We start from the raw sequence: 27,516 nt of genomic DNA, 5'->3' as shown, positions 1-27,516 counted from the left end.
TGTGGTGTGTAGGGTACTGATCTCTGTGGTGTGTAGGTTACTGATCTCTGTGGTGTGTAGGGTACTGATCTCTGTGGTGTGTAGGTTACTGATCTCTGTGGTGTGTAGGGTACTGATCTCTGTGGTGTGTAGGTTACTGATCTCTGTGGTGTGTAGGTTACTGATCTCTGTGGTGTGTAGGTTACTGATCTCTGTGGTGTGTAGGGTACTGATCTCTGTGGTGTGTAGGTTACTGATCTCTGTGGTGTGTAGGGCACTGATCTCTGTGGTGTGTAGGTTACTGATCTCTGTGGTGTGTGTAGGGTACTGATCTCTGTGGTGTGTAGGGCACTGATCTCTATGGTGTGTAGGGTACTGATATTTATTGTGTTCACAGGCCTGTCTTCCATTGAAGTGAAGTCTGCTCCGATGACATACTGCTGTAGGGAAATCTCTCTGGGTGGGTTAAACTATCAAAATATGGCAAAATGCTGTCTTTTGTTGGATGAAGCAACATATGTGAGTGAGCAAAGACACATTTTGAAATGCATATCTTGATGTTGTCTTTTGTAGGTAAGAGCCCATACCCTAATGTTGTGGTGGACACCCGGTTCTACAAGATTATCAAAGATGGGATGCCACATGTCTCATGACCAGACTTTGCCCTTCCAGAGATGTAAGTACATTATGCTTTGAGACAGGAAATTAAGCAGGAATGATGAATTAATCAATTACAGCAATCAATTACATAATCTGGTAACCTGCAGTATCTGACACTGACTTCTCCTCAGGTACACTATAATGGAGATGTGCTAGAACCTGGAGCCAATAGTGTGTCTAAACTTCAGTAACATTGGTCAGCTTATCCAGAGGCTACTGCTTGACCAGCCAGACCAGGTGAGTGACCAAGGACCTAAATTAAGTAGAGAGTCTGTGTATCCTATTGTCACATTGTGTTGTTTTTACCTTACATCAAAACTTACCAAATTAACAAAATCAGTGGAGGTTGTTTTTAGTCTTTGAACACCAAGGAAAGAAATGATAAGTATATGGACCAATGTTTTTTACTGAATTGTTTAGGGAACTCAAGTTCTCCAAAGTGAGACACACAAGCTGAAATTAGTGACGTTTAATAAGAATAGCAACAAGGGAACACGCAATCATAGAAAGGTGTTATCTTTAGCACTTCAACAAAGACTTTGGGCAACCCTGCTCTAAATGAAATCCTAATAAGTCATATAGTGAGATTTTGTGTAAGCACACACTGGCGGCTTACATGCCAAAAACTTTAAGGGTTTCTAGCTAACTCCCTCTGAATCCATCGGCAGTACGAAGTCACTCGTGTGTACACATCAGGGGTACTAGGGTTGGCACACCTCTGCCCTGAGAAAGAGACGATGCCCGCTGACATCCCGTTACACACCAACGGACCTCCTGAATCCCCCTGCAATAGCAAACAATGCATTTTAATTCATTCTCCTTTGTGATACAGAAAAACGGAGGAGTCATGTATCATAGTTTGTGCCTTGACCAAGAGAAACTCTAATCTAGTTATAGCCAATAATAGCCTGTCCTGACCAGGAAAAACTAATTGCAGAGAATTATAGCCTGTAACAGTGCAGTCATACCGAGCAGAAGCCTTGGAAAGCTCTGGGGCCTGTTGCGCACACCGTGCGCCTGGAGATGTTGACGCCACTCCACCGGCGGCCACACTCTCTGGGTGATATGATGGTGGCGTTGACCTCCTGCAGCTTGTCTGGTGGGGTGCTGTTATCATCTATGTCCCCCCAGCCAGCCGTGGTGCACAGGCTTCCCTCAGCCATCGAACCATTCATCAGCGGGATCAGCTGCACTGCTCTGTTCAGGATGGCCCTCCCTCTCAACTAAGAAAGATCACAGAGATAGCACACTCTATACATAATCTGTATGTATTCAGCTATGTTGTAAATATTCACTCAGAGGCCAGTATATTAGGTACACCACACCGTTCACGAAAATGGATCGCTCCTACAGACAGTGAGTCACGTGGCCATGGCTTGCTATATAAAGCAGGCAGAAATGTGGGGAGGAATTCAGTTACTGTTCAATTGAATGTTAGAATGGGCAAAACGCGCGACCTAAGCGACTGAGCGTGGTATGATTGTCGGTGCCAGGCATGTCGGATCCAGTGTCTCAGAAATGTCCGGCCTCCTGGGCTTTTCACACACAACAGTGTCTAAGGTTTACAGAGAATGGTGTGACAAAAAACATCCAGTCAGCAGCAGTCCTGTGGGCGAAAACAGCTCCTTGATGAGAGAGGTCGAAGGAGACAGGCAAGAATCCTGCAAGTCAACAGTGGTGTGCAGAACGGCATCTCAGAGTGCACAACTCGTAGATCCTTGTCACTGCTATTGCAGCAGACGACCACACCAGGTTTCACTCCTATCAGATAATAACAAGTGGGCATGCGATCACCAACAGTTTACGATTGAGGAGTGGAAAAACATTGACTGGTCCGACGAGTCCTGGTTCCTGTTGCATCATGTTGATGGCAGAGTCAGGATTTGGCATAAGCACCATGAGTCCATGGACCCATCCTGCTTGGTGTCAATAGTACAGGCTGGTGGCTGTGGTGTACTGGTTTGGGGAATGTTTTCCTGGTACACGTTAGGTCCCTTGATACCAACTGAGCAACGATTGAATGCCATGCCCCGAATAATTTAGGCTGTTATGGAGGCAACCTGATGGGTGTACCTAATGAACTGGCCACTGAGTGTATATAGGCTATGATTATATACATTATTTTGTATGTATTTTTCATGAATTTTAAACCTACAATGAAGTTAGTATCACTATGGAGATTATTGTAGGCTATGTCCTGGTTATCACTCACCTTGAGAAGCATGATGTCATACTCCAGATTGTCCCCAAACCTGGGGTGTGGAATGTATTTAACCACATCGAATTTTTGTTGTGAATTTTCATCCTCTGACAAGTCGTGAGCCCCAAGAACCACCCTGTAACGCCTGGAAATCAGTACATGAAAGAATTTACTTGTGTATTTACCTTGACAGACTGGTGTAATAACATTGAAATACATTTGGATTGATCCTACAGCATTGTTAGACTCAACAACCCTGAAGCAACTATCAGCAGACAAAAATTTGAAATCGGCACAAATTAAATATTAGACAATGTTAAAGCATTTGCTCAGAGAAAAGCACCAGGTATGGATGGTTTTCTATTAGAATTGTTCATAACACTCTGAGACAATGTAGCGCCCCTATATAATCAAATTAAACACGTGTCACTCAATTCAGTGCTTTCTAGTTCCATGTATCTAATAATTATCTCAGTTATATTAAAACCAGGAAAATCTGGAGTGTCCCTTGCAGATTGATTACAGACCCATACATTTAATAAAATGTGACAATAATAAAAAAAAGTCATAAGCAACAGAATGGCAAAAGTCTTACCAGACTTGATACATATTAATCAAACAAGGTTTGAAAAAATAAACACAAACATGTTTCGGTATACAATACGCTAAAAAACAAGATGTAGATTTATCAATAATGGCTGTTGATACCGAAAAGGCTTTCGACTGTCTTGAATGGCCTTTTCTATGAAAAACTTTGGAAGCCTTCAACTTTCCAGTTGAAATAATAAATGTCATAAAAATATTATATAAATATCCTAAAGCTAAAATATACAGAAATTATACATTATCTGATGATTTTGCTTTAGAAAGGGGCACAAGACAGGGATGGTTCCCAAAGTTTTTATATTTATTTTCAGTAATACCAATTACCCCCCCAAAGACATATATATTTATTTTTTTAAGTGTACTTCGTCATAATTCACTTCATGGGAAAATAAAACTCAAACTAAAAAGGAAAGTTTTACATCTTCCTGAGTCTGAGGGTGGTTTTAACCTTCCATCAACTCGGCACACAAGGTTTTGACTGGCGAAATATAGTTAAATGCACTAAAGAGTAACAGTGGGTACATATTGAAGATGTGCATCCTCATCCCCAGAATGTTTTCACGGGTCTATTTTCAAAGGATAAAGCTAAGAACATTAACAACTTCCTAGTTAAGAACACTTTAACAACATGGAAGAACATGAAACGGATTCTACAAGAACCAATATCACTTCCTAAAAACAATGGATAACCTTGGATAGCTTTTCAGAATTCACCGATTAAATTGGCCCACATGGAAAACTAAAGGCATAGAAACCGTAAATTATGTGGTAATAGGAAATACAATTATTTCTATGACAGAATTAAAAGCATTTTCAAATATATGCAACTTAAAAGTTTTATATCACAAAATGTCCACTTGAAAGCTTTTGGACATCAGAGCAATGTTGAGGGAATCCTATTTGAGTCAGAAAAAGATACTTGTATGATAGATAAGATGTACAAAACCTTGCAGAGAGCCTATCTAACTGGCAATCGCTTAGAAAAAATATTAACTATTGGAACCAAGACTTAAAAATAACTGATATTGGCACCAGGTGGAGGGAGTGTTGGAAGATAACGAACGAAAATTACAGTGAACAAAAATGTACTCTTAATCCAGTATAAACTCATGTAGAGAATTTATTATACAAGAGACAAAATTAACAAATTACAGCACAATGGCAGAGTCATGTCTTAACAATGACTCAATCATTATTGCCTTCTGGGAGTGCTATAAAGTCCAAAAGTTATGGGCGGAGTTAGAAAGCTGTCTGTCAGAAGTTTTACAATGTAAATGTACTTTTAATCCGTCTATTGGCATATTTCAAGACATAGTATATCCTCGAGGGTGCGATGAGATACCCAATGGGTTGGACAGTATTATTTTTGTCACTTATATTGAATAAGCTATTACTTAAATACTGGAAGTCAAATGATACTCCAACGTTAAGAGAATGGAAGAATCACTTGCTTTATTTAAATATGAATAAAATCTGGCTACAGACAGAAACAACATAACATAATCTGAAGTCATATGAGGCAGAGTCTTGCAACCGTTGGAAACAACATTGGGTGTGGATACAGTGGGACAATGTGGGTCTGAGCAAGTGTGATGTCATTCACGTTTGTTGAAATGTATGTCATTGTTAAGTTGTCTATTGTTTTTGTCTATGTATGCTTTTTGGTTATTGTCAAAAAAAGTCAAATATTTAAAAAAAAGAAACATTGAAATAAATGAGTTTGAGAGATTCTGAGAGACTTCTCACCCATCACAGTGAGCAGCAGTGAGGACAAAATCTTCTCTCACCAGAACTCCTCCACAGGAATGTTGACCTCGGGACTGTAAGGAAGCCATGTATGGACGAGAGTTGCGAGCTGCCTCTCTTCCACCAACAATACTCACCTTTGGCACCTTGCGCCCTTCAATGCCTTTGAACAGAAAGTAGAGAATACTTTTTGAATAGCTTTTGTCTATAACTTTGCATTGCTACTGTATCTGCACAGCTTACAACAAATGGTTTGTCAGTATTCATTACTGACAAATAGAATATGAACTGCCTTTAGAGCTGTATGCAGAAGCATTAACATTTGTCAAATATACTTTTCGTAACTAGTACTATACTTCAATATTAGTCTGCATGGTGTAGTCAGTTCGGTGCTAATGGAAGTTAGTGTGTTATAGAATTTAAACATGCCTTACCATTCAAGGCGATGATCAGCACTATGTGAAGAACCACTGAGCGGATTGCCATAGTGCATATGGACAAATGGCATGGTCCACCTCTCGGATATATAAATGTGTGTGTGGTGGTGGGGGGGTGTTATTTCTCAATCTATTGCTGTTTTCCAAATTCCGGACAGTACGGGGTCTTTGTTCCCCATTGCCACACACCGACTGTTTACCAATATTTTGTTGTGGCTGGTTTCAAGGGTTTCTTGATGGTGTATTCTGAGGAAAGATGGCTGTGATATTATGAAATCATGTCAGTTAAAGTTGATGTAATTTATTTATGCTTTCAAGATGGCGTAGCAGTTGGGCATGTGTTTGTCTTGTCCCGTGTAAATAGTTGGTTTCTTCGTTTTTTCTTATATATTTTAATCTCATCTATGAACTGAATATACTTTCCTGCAACCCGCCTCACCCAATGTGGTATGGATCTGCTATTTTTATACTTTAGAACTGGAACCCCCATCAGAAGATAGCCAGCTAACTAGCTAGTAGTCAGTTAGCCACTGCTAGCAGTCTTCACCTTGAGCTCGGACACCAGCCAGCTTCAGCTTGGTCAATACCTGCCAGTCTGCACAGCGCGATATCAACCCAGAGAATATCGGATTGCTTTTCTCCACCACATCACCGGATTCCTGCCACAAGCTCTGGACCATTACATCTGATCATTGCAGCTAGCTAGCTGCAACCGAGTGGCTATTGCTGGCTAACGCCTCTGTCCCGAAGCAAGCACCAGTTAGCCTTGAGCTAGCCTCGAGCTAGGCCATCTCCCGGCTCGCCAAATAGGTATACCAGCTAAATCTTGGGCTACAATACCCCTTTTGCCAATTGGCCTGGACCCTTTATTTCCGACACGGAGCCCCGTCGATCCATCACGACTGGTCTGCCGACGTAATCGTCCGAGGTGGTTTCAACAGGCTTTTCAGTTGTGATGTTGCCGAAGACTCATCTGCTAGCCCCCGTCCGCTAGCTTTCTGAATCGCCGTGTCTCCCACTCGCCTAGCATAGTAGCGACTACCGAACGGCTTCCTGACTCACCTATTGCTGCTCATTGGACCCTATGATCACTTGGCTACACATGCCTCTCCCTAATGTCAATATGCCTTGTCTACTGCTGTTTTGGTTAGTTATTATTGTTTTATTTCACTGTAGAGCCCCCAACCCCACTCAACATACCTTAGCTCTTTTGTCCCACCCCCACACATGCGGAGACCTCACTTGGCTTAACGGGTGCCTCCAGAGACACAACTTCTCTCATCGTCACTCAATGCCTAGGTTTACCTCCACTGTACTCACATCCTAGCATACCCTTGTCTGTATATTATGTCCTGAATCTATTCTACCATGACCAGAAATCTGTTCCTTTTATTCTCTGTTCCCAACGCACTAGATGGCCAGTTCTTATAGCCTTTAGCCGTAGCCTTATCCTACTCCTCCTCTGTTCCTCTGGTGATGTAGAGGTTAACCCAGGCCATGTAGCCCCCAGCACTACACCTATTCCCCAGGCGCTCTCATTTGTTGACTTCTGTAACCGTAAAAGCCTTGGTTTCATGCATGTTAACATCAGAAGCCTCCTCCCTAAGTTTGTTTTATTCACTGCTTTAGCACACTCCACCAACCCTGATGTCCTAGTCGTGTCTGTATCCTGGCTTAGGAAGGCCACCAAAAATTCTGATATTTCCATCCACAACTACAACATTTTCCGACAAGATAGAACTGCTAAGGGGGGCGGATTTGCAATCTACTGCAGAGTTCTGTCATACTATCCAGGTCTGTGCCCAAACAGTTCAAGCTTCTACTTTTAAAAATCCACCTTTCCAGAAATAAGTCTCTCACCGTTGCTGCTTGTTATAGACCCCCCTCAGCCCCCAGCTGTGCCCTGGACACCATATGTGAATTGATTGCCCACCATCTATCTTAAGAGTTTGTACTGTTAGGTGACCTAAACTGGGATATGCTTAACACCCTGGCCACCCTACAATCTAAGCTAGATGCCCTCAATCTCACACAAATTATCAAGGAACCTACCAGGTACAACCCTAAATCCGTAAGCATGGGCACCCTCATAGATATCATCCTGACCAACTTTCCCTCTAAATACACCTCTGCTGTCTTCAACCAGGATCTCAGCGATCATTGCCTCATTGCCTGCGTCCATAATGGGTCCGCGGTCAAACGACCACCCCTCATCACTGTCAAATGCTCCCTAAAACACTTCAGCGAGCAGGCCTTTCTAATCAACCTGGCCCAGGTATCCTGGAAGGATATTGACCTCATCCCGTCAGTAGAGGATGCCTGGTTGCTCTTTAAAAGTGCTTTCCTCACCATCTTAAATAAGCATGCCCCATTCAAAAAATGTAGAACTAAGAACAGATATAGCCCTTGGTTCACCCCAGACTTGAATGCCCTTGACCAGCACAAAAACATACTGTTCACCAACTACTTCTCAGATAGAGTTCATTGTGTCAAATCGGAGGGCCTCTTGTCCAGACCTCTGGCAGTCTCTATGGGGGTGCCACAGGGTTCAATTCTCGGGCTGACTCTTTTATCTGTATATATCAATGATGTCGCTCTTGCTGCTGGTGATTCTCTGATCCACCTCTACGCAGACGACACCATTCTGTATACATTTGGCCCTTCTTTGGACAATGTGTTAACAAACCTCCAAACGAGCTTCAATGCCATACTACACTCCTTCTGTGGCCTCCAACTGCTCTTAAATGCTAGTAAAACTAAATGCATGCTCTTCAACCAATTGCTGCCCGCACCCGCCCGCCCGACTAGCATCACTACTCTGGACGGTTCTGACTTAGAATATGTGTACAACAACAAATACCTAGGTGTCTGGTTAGACTGTAACCTCTCCTTCCAGACTCACATTAAGCATCTCCAATCCAAAATTACATCTAGAATCGGCTTCCTATTTCTCAACAAAGCCTCCTTCACTCATGCTGCCAAACATACCGTCGTAAAACTGACTATCCTACCGATCCTTGACTTCGGCGATGTCATTTACAAAATAGCCTCCAACACTCTACTCAGACTACCAATTTGCTATCACAGTGCCATCCGTTTTGTCACCAAAGCCCCATATACTACCCACCACTGCGACCTGTATGCTCTCGTTGGCTGTCCCTCGCTACATATTCGTCACCAAACCCACTGGCTCCAGGTCATCTATAAGTTTCTGCTAGGTAAAGCCCCGCCTTAGCTCAGCTCACTGGTCACCATAGCAACACCCCCCGTAACACACTTTCCAGCAGGTATATTTCACTGGTCATCCCCAAAGCCAAACCCTCCTTTGGCCGCCTTTCCTTCCAGTTCTCTGCTGCCAATGACTGGAACGAATTGCAAAAATCACTGAAGCTGGAGACTTTTTTTCAGCTGTCAGAGTATCTTACCGATCACTGTACCTGTACAGAGCCAATCTGTAAATAGCACACCCAACTACCTCATCCCCATATTGTTATTTGATTTTTTTGCTCTTTTGCACCCCAGTATCTCTACTTGCACATCAAAATTGTAATTATTGTAAATTGTAATTATTTCGCCACTATGACCTATTTATTGCCTTACGTCCCTAATCATACTACATTTGCACACACTGTACATAGATTTTTATTTTGTGTTATTGACTGTACGTTTGTTTATCCCATGTGTAACTCTGTGTTGTTGTTTTTGTCCCACTGCTTTGCTTTATCTTGGCCAGGTCGCAGTTGTAAATGAGTACTTGTTCTCAACTGGCCTACCTGTTTAAATAAAGGTGAAACATATATATATATATATTTGAAATGATACTCAAACATGCAGAAGCATTATGTTAGAAAGCAAATTGCAAAGGCTCCATGTTGTGGTATTGCTGCGGGCACTTGTGCAATGAGAAGCTACCACTTGCCGTTGTTGGCATTGTTGGGACATTGTGGTGTTTACCAGGATTTTCTCATGTAAACCTTTCCCAGCATTCGCTGGTTTGAATAGCCTGCAAAACGGTTTAGGTATAACAAACATTACATTCTATCTGATGTGTGTGCAATTCTTTATATTGATCACAAGAGCCATTTCACTCTGATCTGTTAGGCATTTATTTCCCTTACACGACAGTACATACATGGTAATTGTTATGCATTAAACATAGACAATAAAGATAGACACCCAATGTAAGAAAAACATCAGGAGTACCAGTAGGTATTAATATAAAAATCATTGGACTGCAATCAAAACTAGCATATTAGCACATTCATTTTGCAGGATAAATCCTACCATGTTTTCTTGTTGATTACCTTCTTTATCCAGAGTAAGAACTTGGAAATCTGACTATAGACATTGGGCATGTACAGATAGTCACAGTTTCCATCCGAGTTGAAGGAGATGACACCCACAGCCTTTCCATTGAACACCAAAGGACCACTAGAATCCCCCTGTGGGAGAGAGGATGATCACCTTACAGGTTACATACCAGTCAAAATTGTCCCATTTAGGTGCATGTATGATGTAGGCTACACATGTATGAACATCACATTGTCTCCCTACAATTTTCTAAGTCAATATTATATTTTTTAGGAGTTAAACAAAACTGACGAAAGCCGTTCTTGGTCAGGTATTCACCTGTACAGATGACCTTGAGAGGAAGTTTACGCCACTCCTTCTGGCAGACATTCAGGACAATGGTAGTCATGTCCACCACTTGAAGGTCATCAACAAGGCACTTGGTGTTGGGTTTGATGACTTGGTCCTAGAATTTTCCCTGTTTTCACAGCTTTGCTTGATTTAGCCTTCTTAGACAGCTTGAAACACATGTGTAGGCCAAAACGTGGGAATCTGTAGTATTAGCAATTACTGATGAATGCGTATGACCTGTTAGGATGTACACTTAGTAATAGTGTAAATAATAATATAAAGACAAATTCTATTGATACAAATATGTCACTATAGGCCTACCTTCAGAATCATGATGTCATTACCAGTGTCAACATCTTCATAGTTGGTTGCATTTGTGTTCCACATTGTATCTGACAGAGATGGTACTGCAGGGTATTCTTCTGTGCTTTTTTCCCATTGATGAGATAGTAAAAGTGGCCACAATGAATTAAACGGTAAGGTAATAGGCATTTGTTCAGATCTCATTGATGTGTTCCCATCAAGTTCAGGAGAGAGAATTACCCAGATAGGTCAGGGGAACAGTAAGTAGTTTGTTTGTGGTGTGCATCTTGCTTGGAGGGCTTGTCAGGAATACCTGATTCACCCTAGGCCCCTTGTATACACAAGATGGTCGATCTGAGGACAGCTGTGGTTTCACTTCTATGATGACTATCTATGATGTTTCTATCGATCCTTGTATGGTTTTCCTGTAAAGCCAAGGTATGTGTTTTCTGCATTTACCATAACTCTGTCGGCCCTTCTGCATATGAATAGGTGGAGGGTTATTATGGGGACCATATATGTGACACACTGATTATTAGTGTCACTTTAATGTTGCCAATCCTCCTTGTTGTCGTGTTGATGACCTTATACTGTTTGTATATGATTGGCTGGTGGTAATTTAGAGTGTATGAATACTCATAGTTGCATGCAGTGCTGCATTTACCTCATATAGGTCAACTCCCTCTCATGCAAGAGCCTTGTCTTCTCTTGGTTGATGCTCTCCTGTGTTACCATGCCAACTATGAACAACCGGTGGTTTACAAAGGCTGACGACATTCTTGATGCTTTGAAAGACACAGTGACGGTCATAAGACCTTGCCACTCTCAGTGGTCCTGCACTAGAGGAATAGGGGGGGGGGGGCATATCTTCTTACAATGTAAAACTAGTTGAGATAGGCCTACACAGTGCACCTATTCAGAACGACATGTAAACTACGAAAGGGCCATACCTTTCTAGTCACTGTAGAAACAACAGTAAATCACATTTTAAAATGTAATGTTAGTGTAAGAGGAAGTTGTGTTGTGCTCATTGAAATTGAACCTTTTTTTGGGTGTATCTGTACTTTACTATTTATATTTTTGACAAGTTTTACTTCACTACATTCCTAAAGAAAAGAATGTACTTTTTACTCCATACATTTTCCCTGACTCCCCCAAGTACTTGTAACATTTCGAATGCTTAGCAGGACAGGAAAATGGTCCAATTCACACACGTATCAAGAGAACATCCCTGGTCTTCCCTACTGCCTCTGATCTGGCACTAAACACAATGCTTCGTTTGGCACTAAAGTAATACTGCAAAAAATGTGGCAAAGCAATTCACTTTTTGTCCTGACTACTAAATCCTAGACGAAAACCTGGTTCAGTCAGCTTTCCATCAGACACTGGGAAATTAATTCACCCTTCAGGAGGAATATAACCTAAAACACAAGGCCAAATCTACACTGGAGTTACCAAGAAGACAGTGAATGTGGCCGAGTTACAGTTTTGACTTAAATCTACTTTAAAATCTTAGCAAGACCTGAAAATGGTTGTCTAACAATGTTCAACAACCAATTTGACAGAGCTTGAAGAATTTTGAAAAATATTATGGGCAAATGTTGCACAATCCAAGTGTGGAAAACTCTTAGAGACCCAGAAAAACTCTCAGCTGTAATCGTTGCCAAAGGTGCTTCTACAAAGTATTGACTCAGGGGTGTGAATACTTATGTAAATTAGATATTTCTGTATATCATTTTCAATACATTTGTACACATTTCTAAAACATGTTTTCCCTTTGGGATTATGGGATATTGTGTGTAGATGGGTGAGGCAAAAAAATATATTCAATCCCTTTTGAATTCAGGCTGCAACAACAAAATGTGAAATAAATCAAGGGGTATGAATACTTTCTGAAGACAGAGACAGACAGACACCACAGTGATCACCACGTCCTCTGGTCTGAAAACAGAAGCTGTGTTGTGGTTTCAAAGCATTGTGACAGCTTTATGAAACGAGCTACTCTGTTGTCTTGACCACACGTTTCCATGTGGGGGGGGGGGTGGTGTTTGGTGATGACCGCTGAAGAGGCGAGAAGAGCTAGCTGTCTGAAGATGTATACTCAAATCAAACGTTTATTGGTTATGTACGCAGTTTAGCAGATGTTATAGCGCATGCAGCAAAAAGCTTATGTTACTAGCTCCTAACAATGCAATAAAATGTCAAACAAGTACACAAATTGAATAAAATAAAAACACAACAAATCAATAAATGTCGGAATTAATCCAATTAACACCCCAAATAGCATTGTAACAGTAATCCAAATGCAAATGACTTGAGGCTGTTACTGGAAATGAACTAAAATACAAACATACACGTGCATGCATATACACTCTATCCTACTCGAGCATACACACACACACGGTACAGAGCTCATTGAAGAATGGACAGCCTTTATTGTTTGATACAATGATATATATTTGTCACTCAGTTAATGTCTCATTCCTTAATACTTAATGATAGACTTGATCCAGGAAAGATACTTGGATATTTTGGTGTAGACGTTGGGCTTCTGTGGCTCATTGCAGTTTCCTTGCTGGTTGAATGACACAACTCCTACTGCTGTCCCCTTACACACCAGAGGACCTCCGGAATCTCCCTGCAATGATAGTTGAAACAATGGAGGGAAAAAACAAACTTACTCTACATTTGCAAAGCAAATCACATCTTTATTATTAATGCATTATCAGAATTAAAGGGCAATTCCAACACTTTTCAACCTCATTATCTCCAGCACCAAACCAGTGTTTAAATATGAAGAGTTTCATTCCAAAACGCTGCATATCCAATTTCAGAAATGTTGGTAAATTAGCTTTTATTGTTTAAAGAAATTATCAAAGAGATTGTTGTGTTGTTTCACTATCTAATCAATGCATGGGGTTGTTCAATAACAGACATACAGTGCCTTCGGAAAGTATTCAGACCCCTTGACTTTTTACACATTTTGTTACGTTACAACCTTATTGTAAAACTGATTTAAAATAGTTTTTTCCCTCATCAATCCACATACAATATTCCATAATGACAAAGCAAAAACAGTTTTTTGGACATTTTTAATAATTTATATAAAATTAAATATCACATTTACATAAGTATTCAGACCCTTTACTCAGTACTTTCTTGAAGCACCTTTGGCAGCGATTACCGCATCGATTCTTCTTGGGTATAACACTACAAGCTTGGCACACCTCTATTTCGGGAGTTTCTCTCATTCTTCTTGGCAAATCCTCTCAAGCTCTGTCAGGTTGGATGGGGAGCGTTGCTGTAAATATTTTAAGAGTAAATTAGCTATCATAGCTTAAACTATTACAGAAACCCAGGATTAAACGTCAGGAATTGTGAAAAACTGAGTTTAAATGTATTTGGCTAAGGTGTATGTAAACTTCCGACTTCAACTGTATCTGACAATGCTGTTCATCGACTACAGCTCAGCGTTCAACACCATAGTGCCCACAAAGCTCATCACTAAGCTAAGGACTCCGGGACTAAACACCTCCCTCTGCAACTGGATCCTGGACTTCATGACAGGCCGCCCCCAGCTGGTAAGAGTAGGCAACAATACGTCTGCCACGCTGATCCTCAACACTGGGGCCCCTCAGGGGTGTGTACTTAGTCCCCTCCTGTACTCCCTGTTCACCCACGACTGCATGGCCAAAAACAACTACAACACCATCATTAAGTTTGCTGACGACACACCAGTGGTAGGCCTGATCACCGACAACGATGAGACAGCCTATAGAGAGGAGGTCAGAGAACTGACAGTGTGGTGCTAGGACAACAACCTCTCCCTCAATGTGAGCAAGACAAAGGAGCTGATCTTGGAATACATGAAAAGGCAGGCCGTACAGGCCCCCATTAACATCGATGGGGCTGTAGTGGAGCGGGTCGAGAGTTTCAAGTTTCTTTGTGTCCACATCACCAACGATCTATCATGGTCCAAGCACACCAAGACAGTCGTGAAGAGGACACGACAAAACCTATTCCCCCTCAGGAGACTGAAAATATTTGGCATGGGTCCTCAGATCCTCAAATGGTTCTACAGCTGCACCATCGAGATCATCCTGACTGGTTGCATCACTGCCTGGTATGGCAACTGCTCGGCCTCCGACCGCAAGGCACTACAGAGGGTAGTGCAAACGGCCCAATACATCACTGGGGCCAAGCTTCCTGCCATACAGGACCTCTATACTCGGCGGTGTCAGAGGAAAGCCCATAAAATTGTCAGACTCCTGTCACCAAAGTTATAGACTGTTTTCTTTGCTACCTTAAGTCTAGGACCAAAAGGCTCATCAACAGCTTCTACCCTAAGCCATTAGACTGCTGAACAATTAATACAAATGAACCCCCCCTCTCTTGTACACTGCTGCTACTCCCTGTTTGTTTGTTACCTATGCATACCATAATTTCCGGACTATAAGCCGCTACTTTTTTCCCACGCTATGAACCTCGCGGTTTATACGACGCAGCTAATTTTTTTTATTTATTTTTTTCCCACAAGATTCACGCCGCCAAAAAACTGAGCACCGTCACATAATGTGACGTAAATCGAGCGCGCTCAAACTTCCCATCATTCTGATTACGGTAGTCATTTTGTCACCCTCATCATGGCAAAGACACGGAGAAATGCATATGATGCAGCTTTCAAGTTGAAGGCGATCGATCTGGCTGTTGGAAAAGGAAATAGAGCTGCTGCACGGGAGCTTGGCCTTAATGAGTCGATGATAAGACGTTGGAAACAGCAGCGTGAGGAACTGATTCAGTGCAAAAAGACAACAAAAACTTTCAGAGAAGAAAAGCAGATGGCCCGAACTAGAAAATGAGCTTGAAGACTGGGACACAGAGAGCAGACGGCCGAGGTGTTTCAACTGTGCAGATCCGACTGAAAGCCAAAACAATCGCCACCGCAATGAAGTTTGACTTTCTTGGTAGGCTACTGTTTACTGCTATTTTTTTTATTTTTGTTACAAGCCGTGTTTCGTTAAAGCCTATTTATTTTTGTTACAAGCCGTGTTTTGTTTAAAAGCCTATTTATTTTTGTTACAAGCCGTGTTTCGTTTAAAGGCTGTGTAAAGTTCATTTGTTTCAATGTACCGGTAGGCACTTGCGGCTTATAGACATGTGCGGTTTATTTATGTACAAAATACATATTTTTAAAAAATTCAGTGGGTACGGCTTATATTCAGGTGCGCTTAATAGTCCAGCAATTACGGTAGTTACTTCGCCCCCACCTACATGTACAGATTACCTCAACTAGCCTGTACCCCTGCACACTGACTCGGTACCGGTGCCCCCTGTATATAACCTCGTTATTGTGTTACTTTTTATTACTACTTTTTCTTTTAGCCTACTTGGTAAATATTTTCTTCTTCTTGAACTGCACTGTTGGTTAAGGGCTTGTTAGTAAGCATTTCACGTTAAAGTCTACACTTGTTGTATTCGGAGCATGTGGCAAATAAAGTTTTTGATTTGATTTGCACAGCTATTTTCAGGTCTCCAGAGATGTTCGATCATGAACCTTCACCCCCAGTCTGAGTTCCTGAGCATTCTGGAGCAGGTTTTCATCAAGGATCTCTCTGTACTTTGCTCCGTTCATCTTTGCCTCGATCCTGACTAGTCTCCCAGTCCCTGTCGCTGAAAAACATCCCCACAGCATTATGCTGCCAACACCATGCTTCATCGTAGGGATGGTGCCAGGTCTCCTCTAAAAGTGACTCTTGGCATTCAGGCCAAAGAGTTCAATTTTGGTTTCATCAGACAATATAATCTTGTTTCTCATAATCTGAGAGTCCTTTAGGTGCCTTTTGACAAACTCCAAGCAGGCTGTCATGCGCCTTTTGCTGAGGAGTGGCCACTCTTCTATAAAAGCCTGATTGGTGAAGTGCTGCAGAGATGGTTGGCTTTCTGGAAGGTTCTCCCATCTCAACAGCGGAACTCTAGAGCTCTGTCAGAGTGACCATCGGGTTCTTGGTCTCCTCCAAGACCAAGGCCCTACTCCCCCGATTGCTCAGTTTGGCTCGGCGGCCAGCTTTAGGAAGAGTCTTGGGGGTTTCAAACTTCTTCCATTTAAGAATGATAGAGGCCACTGTAATGCATACATTTTTTGGCACCTTTCCCCAGATCTGTGCCTTGACATAATCCTGTCTCGCAGCTCTACGGACAATTAACTCATCCTCATGGCTTGGTTTTTGCCCTGACATGCACTGTCAAGTGTGGGACCTTATATAGACAGGTGTGTGCCTTTCTAAATCATGTCCAATCAATTGAATTTACCACAGGTGGACTCTGTGAACGTGAATATAAATATTTTACACACACATGAAGGTACCCATAAGCAATCATTTCTGATGGAAAAAAACACAAATGTGAAAAACATTTGTGGATGTAGCGTTTTGGAAATAATCTGTTCATCTGTGAAAACGCATTTGTAGGATCTGTGGTTAAAATTATTTTCAAGACCTGCAACGAGTTTCTAGGCCAAGGGAGGGTATTTCCTTCCTCCCCATGTCGCCACAAATCACATAGTGACTGAAAATGTTTTAATTTTTGATGTTGTCATTGGGTAGAACTTTTAAACTTTTTCTACAAAGTGTTGAAATGCGCCATGTTCAAACTGGTATTGTGCTGGTGATAATGAAAATGAGGTTTAAAAGTGGTGAGGTTGCCCTTTAACTACATTCTATGACCATACCTGGCAAAAACCCTTATAATCAGCAGCGGTACCACCGGCACATATCAGAGACGGGGTTATGGTGGCAGTGTTCCCCCAAGATCTCTGGCAGGAACGTCTGTCTACAACGGTGACATTCACCTCCAGAAGGCGTGGGTTTGCAGTGCCCCCTGTTTCTGTGGCACCCCACCCTGCCACGGTACAGAAAGATTTGGCCTTGATGTCCTGGTCTTTCTTAGGGAGAGGGATCTGCTGCACAGCTTTGCTCTTCGGGGTCGTTTTGACAAGCTACAGTTAGAGCACATGACTGTAGTTAGGTTTTCTAATAAGCTAGAGGATATATTATGCAACATCAATAGGCCACTATGTACGCACATGGTCAAAGGTTTTCATACATGACTATGGGTCTTGTGTGGCTCAGTTGGTTGAGCATGGCGCTTGTAAGTTGCCAAAGTTGTGGGTTCGATTGCCAGGGAGGACCAGTACAAAAAAAATGAAGATGTTTGCACTCAATATTGTAAGTTAGTCTGCATAAGAGCATCTGCTAAATGACTAAAATGTAGATGTAAATCACACCTCGTTTGAAAAAAAATGAAATGTTAATACATGTAGATATCTTATTTATAACAGTACATTTGGCATTTATTATTTGGGGAATGGGGTGCTAAGCTAAGAGACATTCTCACATTGTGCATACTTCCTCTGTCATGTACCTGCAACAGCATGATGTCGTTCTCCAATCTCCTAGCATTGTAACCAGGATGTATGTGGTAATATTTCACATCAATCCTGTAAGAAGAACTTTCCTGTCTTGTAATGTCATGAGCACCAACCACAACCGTCAGATTCACAGCCCTACGAAGAGGAAACCACAGTATACTTACTGAGCAGCTAAGCAAACAGAACATTCTACAGCATAAAACAAATCTGCAATTTTTAACAGATACCACAGAATTATTTATGACTTTTAGGTGTGAGTAGTTGAAGTTGTAGATTTCATTTTCTTACATAAATAGTTCAATAGGATAAGAGTAAAACACAATTACCATTTGTAGCAGTGGGCGGCTGTCATGACAAAGCTCTCAGACACGAGGAACCCTCCACAGATGTGTGACTTCTTTGCTTGTACAGAGACCATGTAGGGTTTGGAGTGGCGTCTGGCTTCTGCTCCATTCACTATCCCAGAGTCCTGGTGGGCTGGGACAGAGAGATTTGTCTAAATGAAACGTAGGTAGTGGTAGGCTATCACTTCGATACAAGATATTTAATTATTTTTCATGACATTTAAAAAATATATTTACACTACCATTCAAAAGTTTGGGACACTTAGAAATGTCCTTGTTTTACATTTAAGCATCCATGAAATTAGTTGCAAAATGAATAGGAAATATAGTCAAGACGTTGACAAGGTTATAAATAATGATTTTTAATTGAAATAATAATTGTGTCTTTCAAACTTTGCTTTCGTCAAAGAATCCTCCATTTGCAGCAATTACAGCCTTGCAGACCTTTGGCATTCTAGTTGTCAATTTGTTGAGGTAATCTGAAGAGATTTCACCCCATGCTTCCTGAAGCACCTCCCACAAGTTGGATTGGCTTGATGGGCACTTCTTGCGTACCATACGGTCAAGCTGCTCCCACAACAGCTCAATAGGGTTGAGATCCGGTGACTGTGCCGGCCACTCCATTATAGACAGAATACCAGCTGACTGCTTGTTCCCTAAATAGTTCTTGCATAGTTTGGAGCTGTGCTTTGGGTCATTGTCCTGTTGTAGGAGGAAATTGGCTCCAATTAAGCGTTGAAAAATGGAGTGACAGCCCTCCTTCTTTAAGATCCCTTTTACCCTGTACAAATATCACACTTTACCACCACCAAAGCACCCCCAGACCATCACATTGCCTCCACCATGCTTGACAGATGGAGTCATGCACTCCTCCAGCATCTTTTCATTTTTTCTGCGTCTAACGAATGTTCTTCTTTGTGATCCAAACACCTCAAACTTAGATTCGTATGTCCATAACACTTTTTTCCCAATCTTCCTCTGTACAGTGTCTGTGTTCTTTTGCCCATCTTAATATTTTCTTTTTATTGGCCAGTCTGAGATATGGCTTTTTCTTTGCAACTCTGCCTAGAAAGCCAGCATCCCGGAGTCGCCTCTTCTCTGTTGACATTGAGACTGGTGTTTTGCAGGTACTATTTAATGAAGCTGCCAGTTGAGGACTTGAGGCGTCTCTTTCTCAAACTGGACAGTAATGTACTTGTCCTCTTGCTCATTTGTGCACCAGGGCCTCCCACTCCTCTTTCTATTCTGGTTAGAGACAGTTTGCGCTGTTCTGTGAAGGGAGTAGTACACAGCATTGTACGAGATCTTCAGTTTCTTGGCAATTTCTTGCATGGAATAGCCTTCATTTTGCAGAACAAGAATAGACTGACGAGTTTCATAAGAAAGTGCTTTGTTTCTGGCCATTTTAGCCTGTAATCGAACCCACAAATGCTGATGCTCTAGATACTCTAGATACTAGTCTAAAGAAGGCCAGTTTTATTGCTTCTTTAAATCAGGACAACAGTTTTCAGCTGTGCTAACATAATTGCAAAAGGGTTTTCTAATGAGCAATTAGCCTTTTAAAATGATAAACTTGGATTAGCTAACACAACGTGCCTTTGGAACACAGGAGTGATGGTTGCTGATAATGGGCCTCTGTACGCCTATGTAGATAGGCCGTTTCCAGCGAAAATAGTCATTTACAACATTAACAATGTCTACACTGTATTTCTGATCAATTTTATGTTATTTTAAAAGGACAAAAAAAAACGCTTTTCTTTCAAAAACAAGGACAGTTCTAAGTGGCCCCAATCTTTTGAACGGTAGAGTATATATTTTTTTAAATTTAAGCTTTATTTAACTAGGCAAGTCAGTTAAGAACAAATTCTTATTTACAATGACGGCCTAGAACGGCCAAACCTGGACGACGCTGGGCCAATTGTGCGCCGCCCTATGGGACTCCCAATCATGGCCGGTTGTGATACAGCCTGGATTCTGCGCTTTACTTTTTAAAATTGTGTTTTTATTACTTTATTATTTTTTCATTTTTATTGCTTTAAAAATATTTCTCATTCAACATCAATACAATAGATTATCACATTTACATTTGATAAAGAGATTGAGAATGATTTTAAGGAAATTAAAAGTAATTTACAACATTAAATGTCTACACTGTATTTCTGATCAATTTGATGTTATTTTAAATGATTTAAAATGTATATATATATATATTTTTTTTTAATCGCTTTTCTTTCAAAAACAAGGATATTTCTAAGTGACCCCAAACTTTTGAACGGTAGAGTATATCCTTTTTAAATTTAAGCTTTATTTAACTAGGCAAGTCAGTTAAGAACAAATTCGTATTTACAATGACGGCCAACACTGGCCAAACCCGGACGATGCTGGGCCAATTGTGCGCCGCCCTATGGGACTCAATCACGGCCTGTTGTGATACAGCCTGGATTCTGCGCTTTACTTTTAAAAAGTGTTATTTGTATTTTTCTTGCTTAAATTTTTTTTCTCATTCAACATCAATACCATACATTACATCACATTTACATTTCATAATAAAGAAAAATTGAGAATGATTTTAAGGGAATCAAAAGTCAAGAACTTCCCATCGTTCACCCCCTTCACGTTTAGTTTCTTTGGTTCTTCTCCTTTTCAGTTCAATTCATATTTGTTTAAAGACTGTCTCGCTGGAAACCAAAATATTTTCAAATGTATTTCGGCACAAGGTTTTCCATATTTGTGCGTTTACTATACTTTACAATACAACTAAATTATTAATTGTACCATAATTGTCAGGTTACATTGTAAAACCAGAAAGAAGACCTTCTGTGTGTCTATGTCACTAGAGTCCTTTTGCTGTTCTAGAGAATAGAAGGTCAAATGTCCCACTCTGCTGCCCTCTGACCCAAGAGTGTGTAGACTTCAAAGGTGAAGTTTGGTCTTACCTGTGAGCCCTGGAGCAGGCAGGAGAGTGATGAACAGGAGCAGGAGAGATGTGGCAGCCATGTTGTCAAAGAGCGTGTCTGAGAACGTGTTTGAGAGAGTGTAAGAGAGATTATGATGGGGTCTTTGTCTTCTCAGACTGGTGGGTTTAGAAGTGTTGAGTGTCTCTATGAACTTCTTCACAGGATGTACCACCTGCTAGCTTCACAGGATCTCACCTATCAGAGTGTGAACTTTCCTTACGTACTATCAATTGACACCTCTTATAGGCCTAGATCATCTACCACATTGTGACTTAATATTTGCTGGAAAACAGCCAGAGGATTATAATATCTTTTCCTACCTAATTGTACTATTAGTTAACTTTCTTTGATCAAACAGATGGACTGTTTTAATCACTACTTTTTCACTTGAAAAAATGTCTTAAAGTAATTGTAATTCCAGATAGTATTCATGGTTTAATATCACTGTAATGCTTGCATTTAGTTTAGAAATGCTTGTAGACTCATTTTGTCAGCCATGTGTCTCAGCTACTGTAGTATATCCAGCAGAGGGGACAAGAGAGTCAGAAATATTTCTGAAAGTTATCCAGTCTTACATCCAAGAGATTATGCAGCGTCCCCAGTGGAAAGAATCAACATGGTGCTGGTGTCCCACATTCAGTGATTCTCCCCTCCTACTATGCATTGTGCAACATTAACCGAGCGTATTTTACATAACATCAGAGAATTCCACCAGCTTATCCCCTGTTATTACCTATTTATAAAGTCTATGCTTTCTCCCTCATTCAAGACAAGAGCTATTTGTCTTACATGGTCGATGCCCTCCTTTCTTTGACCCCATTGTGTGCCTACATGCCAACCATGAACAACTAGACGTTAACATTGTGTGGCCACACCACTCTAGATACCTACAAAAATATGCTTATTTTATTTCACAATGTACACAATTTAAAACGGCCAAACTCCATTCACAACAGGATTCAGTTGGTAAGAGACAGACATTTAGTTAATACTAGGAATAGATTGTCCATCATCTATGTCTTTTCCCGGCAGGGAAGAGAAATGGGCAAAATAGGAACCAATCTATCTAAATCAAAAGAATCTGTCAGTGTCAGGTGAGAGGCGCTGCTAGCAGCTGAGGAGCTGTGGGGTTACTACCGTGGTAGGCGGACTCCTAGACAACCCTTGGAATTGCTCCAGCAACTGTCCAACGCCCGGGCATGGCGTTCAGCCAACGTTTGGACGACCTCCACAAGGCCACGAAGCAATTCCTCATGCATACTGATGGTGGCTCCTTGGGTGGAGATGGCGTCGCGCAGCTGGCCCGGGTCTGTCATGGCCAGTTCGTACTATCTCGTATCAAGGTAAGACCCAGATGCAGACAGTGTCGAAGTAACAATGTTTATTTCAGCAACAGGGGCAATGGTACAGGACGGCAGGCAGGCTCAGGGTCAAGGACAGGCAGAGTGGTCAGGTGGGTGGGTACAAGGTTAAGACAGGTAAGGATCAAAAACTAGGAGGAGAAAAGAGAGAAGAAAGACTAGGGAAAAGCAGGAGCTGACACAAAAATGCTGGTTGGCTTGACAAACAAGACGAACTGGCAACAGACAAACAGAACACAGGTATAAATACACAGGGAATAATGGAGATGGGTGACCCCTGGAGAGGGGTGGAGACAATCCCAAAGACAGGTGAAACAGATCAGGGTGTGACAGTACCCCCCCCCCCGTAGGAGCGCCACCTGGCATCCTACCTGGGAGCATACCTGGTTGAAGTCGGCGATGAGGTGGAAGTCGGCGATGAGGTACAGGATGTCTCTAACAAACGTATTACCAGGACGTGTACAGCGAGCATGCGCTGAACAACTGGCAAGTGTCTTGCTGACATTTTTAACATGCCCCTGACTGAGTCTGTAATACCAACATGTTTCTAGCAGACCACCATAGTCCCTGTGCCCAAGAACAATAAGGTAACCTGCCTAAATGACTACTGACCCATAGCACTCACATCTGTAGCTATGAAGACTTTGAAAGGCTGGTAATGGCTCACATCAACACCATTATCCCAGAAACCCTAGACCCACTCCAATTCGCATACCGCACCAACAGATCCACAGATGCAGTCTATTGCACTCAACACTGCCCTTTCCCACCTGGACAAAAGGAACACCTGTGAGAGAATGCTATTCATTGACTACAGCTCAGAGTTCAACACCATAGTGCCCTCACAGCTCATCACTAAGCTAAGGACCCTGGGACTAAACACCTCCCTCTGCAACTGGATCCTGGACTTCCTGACGGGCCACCCCATGTGGGTAAGGGTAGGTATCAACACATCCGCCATACTGATCCTCAACACAGGGGCCCCTCAGGGGTGCGTGCTCAGTCACCTCCTGTACACCCTGTTCACTCATGACTGCATGGCCAGGCACGACTCCAACACCATCATCAAGTTTGCCCATGACACAACAGTGATCACCGACAACGATGAGACAGCCTATAGAGAGGAGGTCAGAGACCTGGGCGTGTGGTGCCAGGACAACAACCTCTCCCTCAACGTGATCAAGACAAAGGAGATGATTGTGGACTACAGGAAGAGGAGGACCGAGCATGCCCCCATTCTTATCGACAGGGCTGTAGTGGAGCAGGTTGGGAGCTTCAAGTTCCTTGGGGTCCACATCACCAACAAACTAACATGGTCCAAGCACACAAAGACAGTCGTGAAGAGGGCACGACAAAACATATTCCTCCTCAGGAGACTGAAAAGATTTGGCATGTGTCCTCAGATCCTCAAATGGTTTTACAGCTGCACCATCGAGAGCATCTTGACTGGTTGCGTTGCTGCCTGGTATGGCAACTGCTCAGCTTCCAACGCAAGGCACTACAGAGGGTAGTGCGTACGGCCCAGTACATCACTGGAGCCAGGCGTCCTTCTATCCAGGACCTCTATGCCAGGCGGTGTCAGAGGAAGGCCCTAACAATGGTCAAAATTGTCAGACTCCAGCCACCCTAGTCATAGACTGTTCTCTCTGCTACCGCACGACAAGTGGTACCGGAGTGCCAAGTCTAGGTCCAAAAGGCTTCTTAACAGCTTCTACCCCCAAGCCATAAGACTCCTGAACAGCTAATCAAAGGGCTACCCAAACCCCTCTTTTACACTGCAGCTAGTCTGTTTATTATCTATGTGTAATACCCTTGTTAGAACCAAGTATTGAGTTTATTTGTTATAATTAATTGGTATTATATTTAAAAGGTGATTGAATTGCTCCCGAATTGTAATGTTAATGCATTTATTTTATGTATAAGTGAATAGGTTGGTTTACTTTTAAGATTAAGTTTTGACCAATAAGGTCGCTTGTTAAATTGTGGCCAATGGGAATTGACCTGGTTGACAGGAGGCCTGGGGAAAAAAGGGAGGGAGAGAAGTTGAGAAAAGGATGGACATTACGACTGTTGAAGAAAAATGATAAAAGACTTAAAATAGAACAAAACCCATACCTATCGAGTTTAAGGGAAATACAGATTTTATAAGAGCTGTTATAATTTTGTTAAGAAAGACTTAGTAAAGACTGACTCTACCGTCTCATCATGGAGGTATTTGACAGCCTTGAGGTTAGCCTAGCATCGTGTGACACCGAGAGAGAATTGCTTGGGAAAGATTAACGAGTTCATGTTCCCACTACGTGAGGTGCTTCGGGACTTTATGTGTGTCGTCATTTTTTTTAGCTCCAACGCGCTCTAACAGGTTAAACAAGCTTGAAATAAAATAATATTTTTTTTATTTTGACGTGGTGCTTTGAAAATGTAATACACATTTGGAACCTTATGTATGTTGCCTTGGTGGAGTCATTTACTGTTTCAATTTAATGCATGGGAAAGTATATCCTTGTACAATAACAAAAATCTATACTCATTCCATCTGAAATTAATACCCTATTTGTCTTCACCCTAGATAGTTTACAATAGGGATTCTTATTGGAGATGTCCTTCTCACCTAACATACCATGCTGTTGAGATACTCTACGTAAGTTAATATCGTGAGAGTCAAATTCGAGCCTGGTGAGAGGGTTACATATGCATAGTCACTAACTCTACCTACATATTGTTATTTTACTGCTGCTTTTTACTTAACACCAGTCTCAATGTCAACAGTGACTCCGGGATGCTGGCCTTCTAGGCAGAGTTCCTCTGTCCAGTGTCTGTGTTCTTTTTCTTGGCCAGTCTGAGATATGCCTTTTTCTTTGCAACTCTGCCTAGAAGGCCAGCATCCCGGAGTCGCCTCTTCACTGTTGACGTTGAGACTGGTGTTTTGCGGGTACTATTTAATGAAGCTGCCAGTTGAGGACATTAAGCGTCTTTTTCTCAAACTGGACATTAATGTACTTGTCCTCTTGCTCAGTTGTGCACCGGGGCCTCCCACTCTTTCTATTCTGGTTAGAGCCAGTTTGCGCTGTTCTGTGAAGGGAGTGGTACACCTCATTGTACGAGATCATCAGTTTCTCGCATGGATTAGCCTTCATTTCTCAGAACAAGAATAGACGGACGAGTTTCAGAAGAAATTACTTTTTCTGGCCGTTTTGAGCCTGTAATCGAACCCACAAATGCTGATGCTGCAGATACTCAACTAGTTTTGGAATGATTTCTCTCCTCCCTCAAATCTGTGAATTTGTTGCAAGCAAGGGGAGAGAGGAGCCAAAGCTGGTTGATCCGCAGTGGATATTAAAGCTGGCTTTTTAACTGACGTCACCTGCCACCTGAACACAGCTCCAGCTCCCAGGGAAAGATAAACCTCCGGGCAAAATGCTGTGTGTGGTCACAGAATTTCAAAAGGAAATCACCACACTGTTCATACCTGACAGACAGTTTGTTCATTTCCCAAAACTAAGAGCAGTCACCACATCCAACCCAGACATACTGCAACAGCTATGATGAATTTGTGTGTGTGTGTGTGTGTGTGGGAAGAGTTGAAGTTGGAGTTTGAGTCAAGATTCAAGGATATCATGGAGTACAAGGAGTTATTCCAACTTCATTGAGAACCCCTTTCATGTGCCATCTCTGACCCCAGTTATCACAGCCCTCTGTCCTGACCGTGCTGGAATAGAGAGTGAGATAGTGGAGCTGCAGGCAAATGACACATTGCAAGGTGAACTAAGATCAGGTGTTACCCATTTCTGGAGCCTTGTGTCACACTTCTGAAGCAGTGTGTGCTAAAAGTGACAATTTTTTGAAGATCTGTGCGGTCCTCTGAATGATTGTCTCAACCAAAAGTGGCCCACTTACAAAAATATAGTGAGTAACACTGATGTAGGGTTTGGAGTGGCATCTGGCTTCTGCTCCATTCACATTCACTATGTCCGAGTCTTGGTAGGCTGGGACAGAGAGATTTGCCCTAATGAAATGTAAGCAGTGGTTGGCTATCACATTGATACAAGATGTTCATTTATTTTTCATCACATCAATTGTTCTACTCTTTACCATACAACGAATTGATTCGGTGTACCATAATTGTCAGGTTACCTTGTAAAACCAGAAAGAAGACCTTCTGTGTGTCTATATCCCTTACATCCATTTGCTGTTCTAGAGAATAGACAAAGGTGAGAAGGTAAAAAGTTTCTCTCTCTGCTTCCCTCTCACCCAAGAGTGTGTAGACGTCAAAGGTGAAGTTTGGTCTTACCTGTGAGCCCTGGAGCAGGTCAGAGTGTGATGAACAGGAGCAGGAGAGATGTGGCAGCCATGTTTTCAAAGAGCGTGTCTGAGAACGTGTTTGAGAGAGTGTAAGAGAGAGTGTGATGGGGTCTTTGTCTTCTCAGACTGGTGGGTTTAGAAGTGTTGAGTGTCTCTATGAACTTCTTCACAGGATGTACCACCTGCTAGCTTCACAGGATCTCACCTATCAGAGTGTGAACTTTCCTTACGTACTATCAATTGACACCTCTTATTGTCACACCCTGATCTGTTTCACCTGTCTTGTTATTGTCGCCACCCCCTCCAGGTGTTGCTTGTTTTCTCCTATGTGTTTATCCCTGTGTTTCCTGGCTCTCTGGGCCAGTTCGTCTTGTATGTTTCAAGTTTACCAGTGGTTTTCCTTGCGCCTGTTTTCTATTTCTCTTTGCTAGTCCTCCCGGTTTTGACCCTTGCCTGTATTCTGGACTCTGTGCCCGCCTGCCTGACCGCCGACCTGTACCTCTGCCTTCCTCTGGATTACCGACCTCTGCCTGCCTTGACCTGTCTTCTGCTTG

General features: G+C 42.1%; 2 protein-coding genes and 1 long non-coding RNA gene across 3 annotated transcripts; 1 reads left to right on the top strand and 2 right to left on the bottom strand.

Annotated features, from left to right (window-relative positions):
• The first annotated feature begins 350 nt into the window (after positions 1 to 350).
• On the top strand, positions 351 to 27,516 carry LOC120054766. Its single transcript, XR_005477636.1, has 4 exons — positions 351 to 439; positions 553 to 655; positions 771 to 876; positions 27,394 to 27,516. It is a non-coding gene; the product is annotated as an uncharacterized LOC120054766 (long non-coding RNA).
• Positions 1,094 to 5,708, bottom strand: LOC120054764 (complement factor D-like). The gene is made up of 5 exons (XM_039002348.1): positions 5,626 to 5,708; positions 5,192 to 5,354; positions 2,852 to 2,984; positions 1,608 to 1,862; positions 1,094 to 1,423 (listed from the first exon to the last, which is right to left on the bottom strand). Exons 1-5 carry the CDS (start codon positions 5,675 to 5,677, stop codon positions 1,268 to 1,270), a joined length of 759 nt encoding a protein of 252 aa, XP_038858276.1. The 5' UTR covers positions 5,678 to 5,708; the 3' UTR covers positions 1,094 to 1,267.
• LOC120054765 (complement factor D-like) lies at positions 13,058 to 18,475 on the bottom strand. The gene is made up of 4 exons (XM_039002350.1): positions 18,325 to 18,475; positions 17,992 to 18,133; positions 17,300 to 17,566; positions 13,058 to 13,210 (listed from the first exon to the last, which is right to left on the bottom strand). The coding sequence occupies exons 1-4, from the start codon at positions 18,414 to 18,416 to the stop codon at positions 13,058 to 13,060; spliced, it is 654 nt and encodes a 217-aa protein (XP_038858278.1). The 5' UTR covers positions 18,417 to 18,475.

This window comes from Salvelinus namaycush, chromosome 10 (assembly GCF_016432855.1).
Source record: "Salvelinus namaycush isolate Seneca chromosome 10, SaNama_1.0, whole genome shotgun sequence".
Taxonomy (NCBI): domain Eukaryota; kingdom Metazoa; phylum Chordata; class Actinopteri; order Salmoniformes; family Salmonidae; genus Salvelinus; species Salvelinus namaycush.
This window is presented reverse-complemented; position numbering and strand designations above follow the sequence as displayed.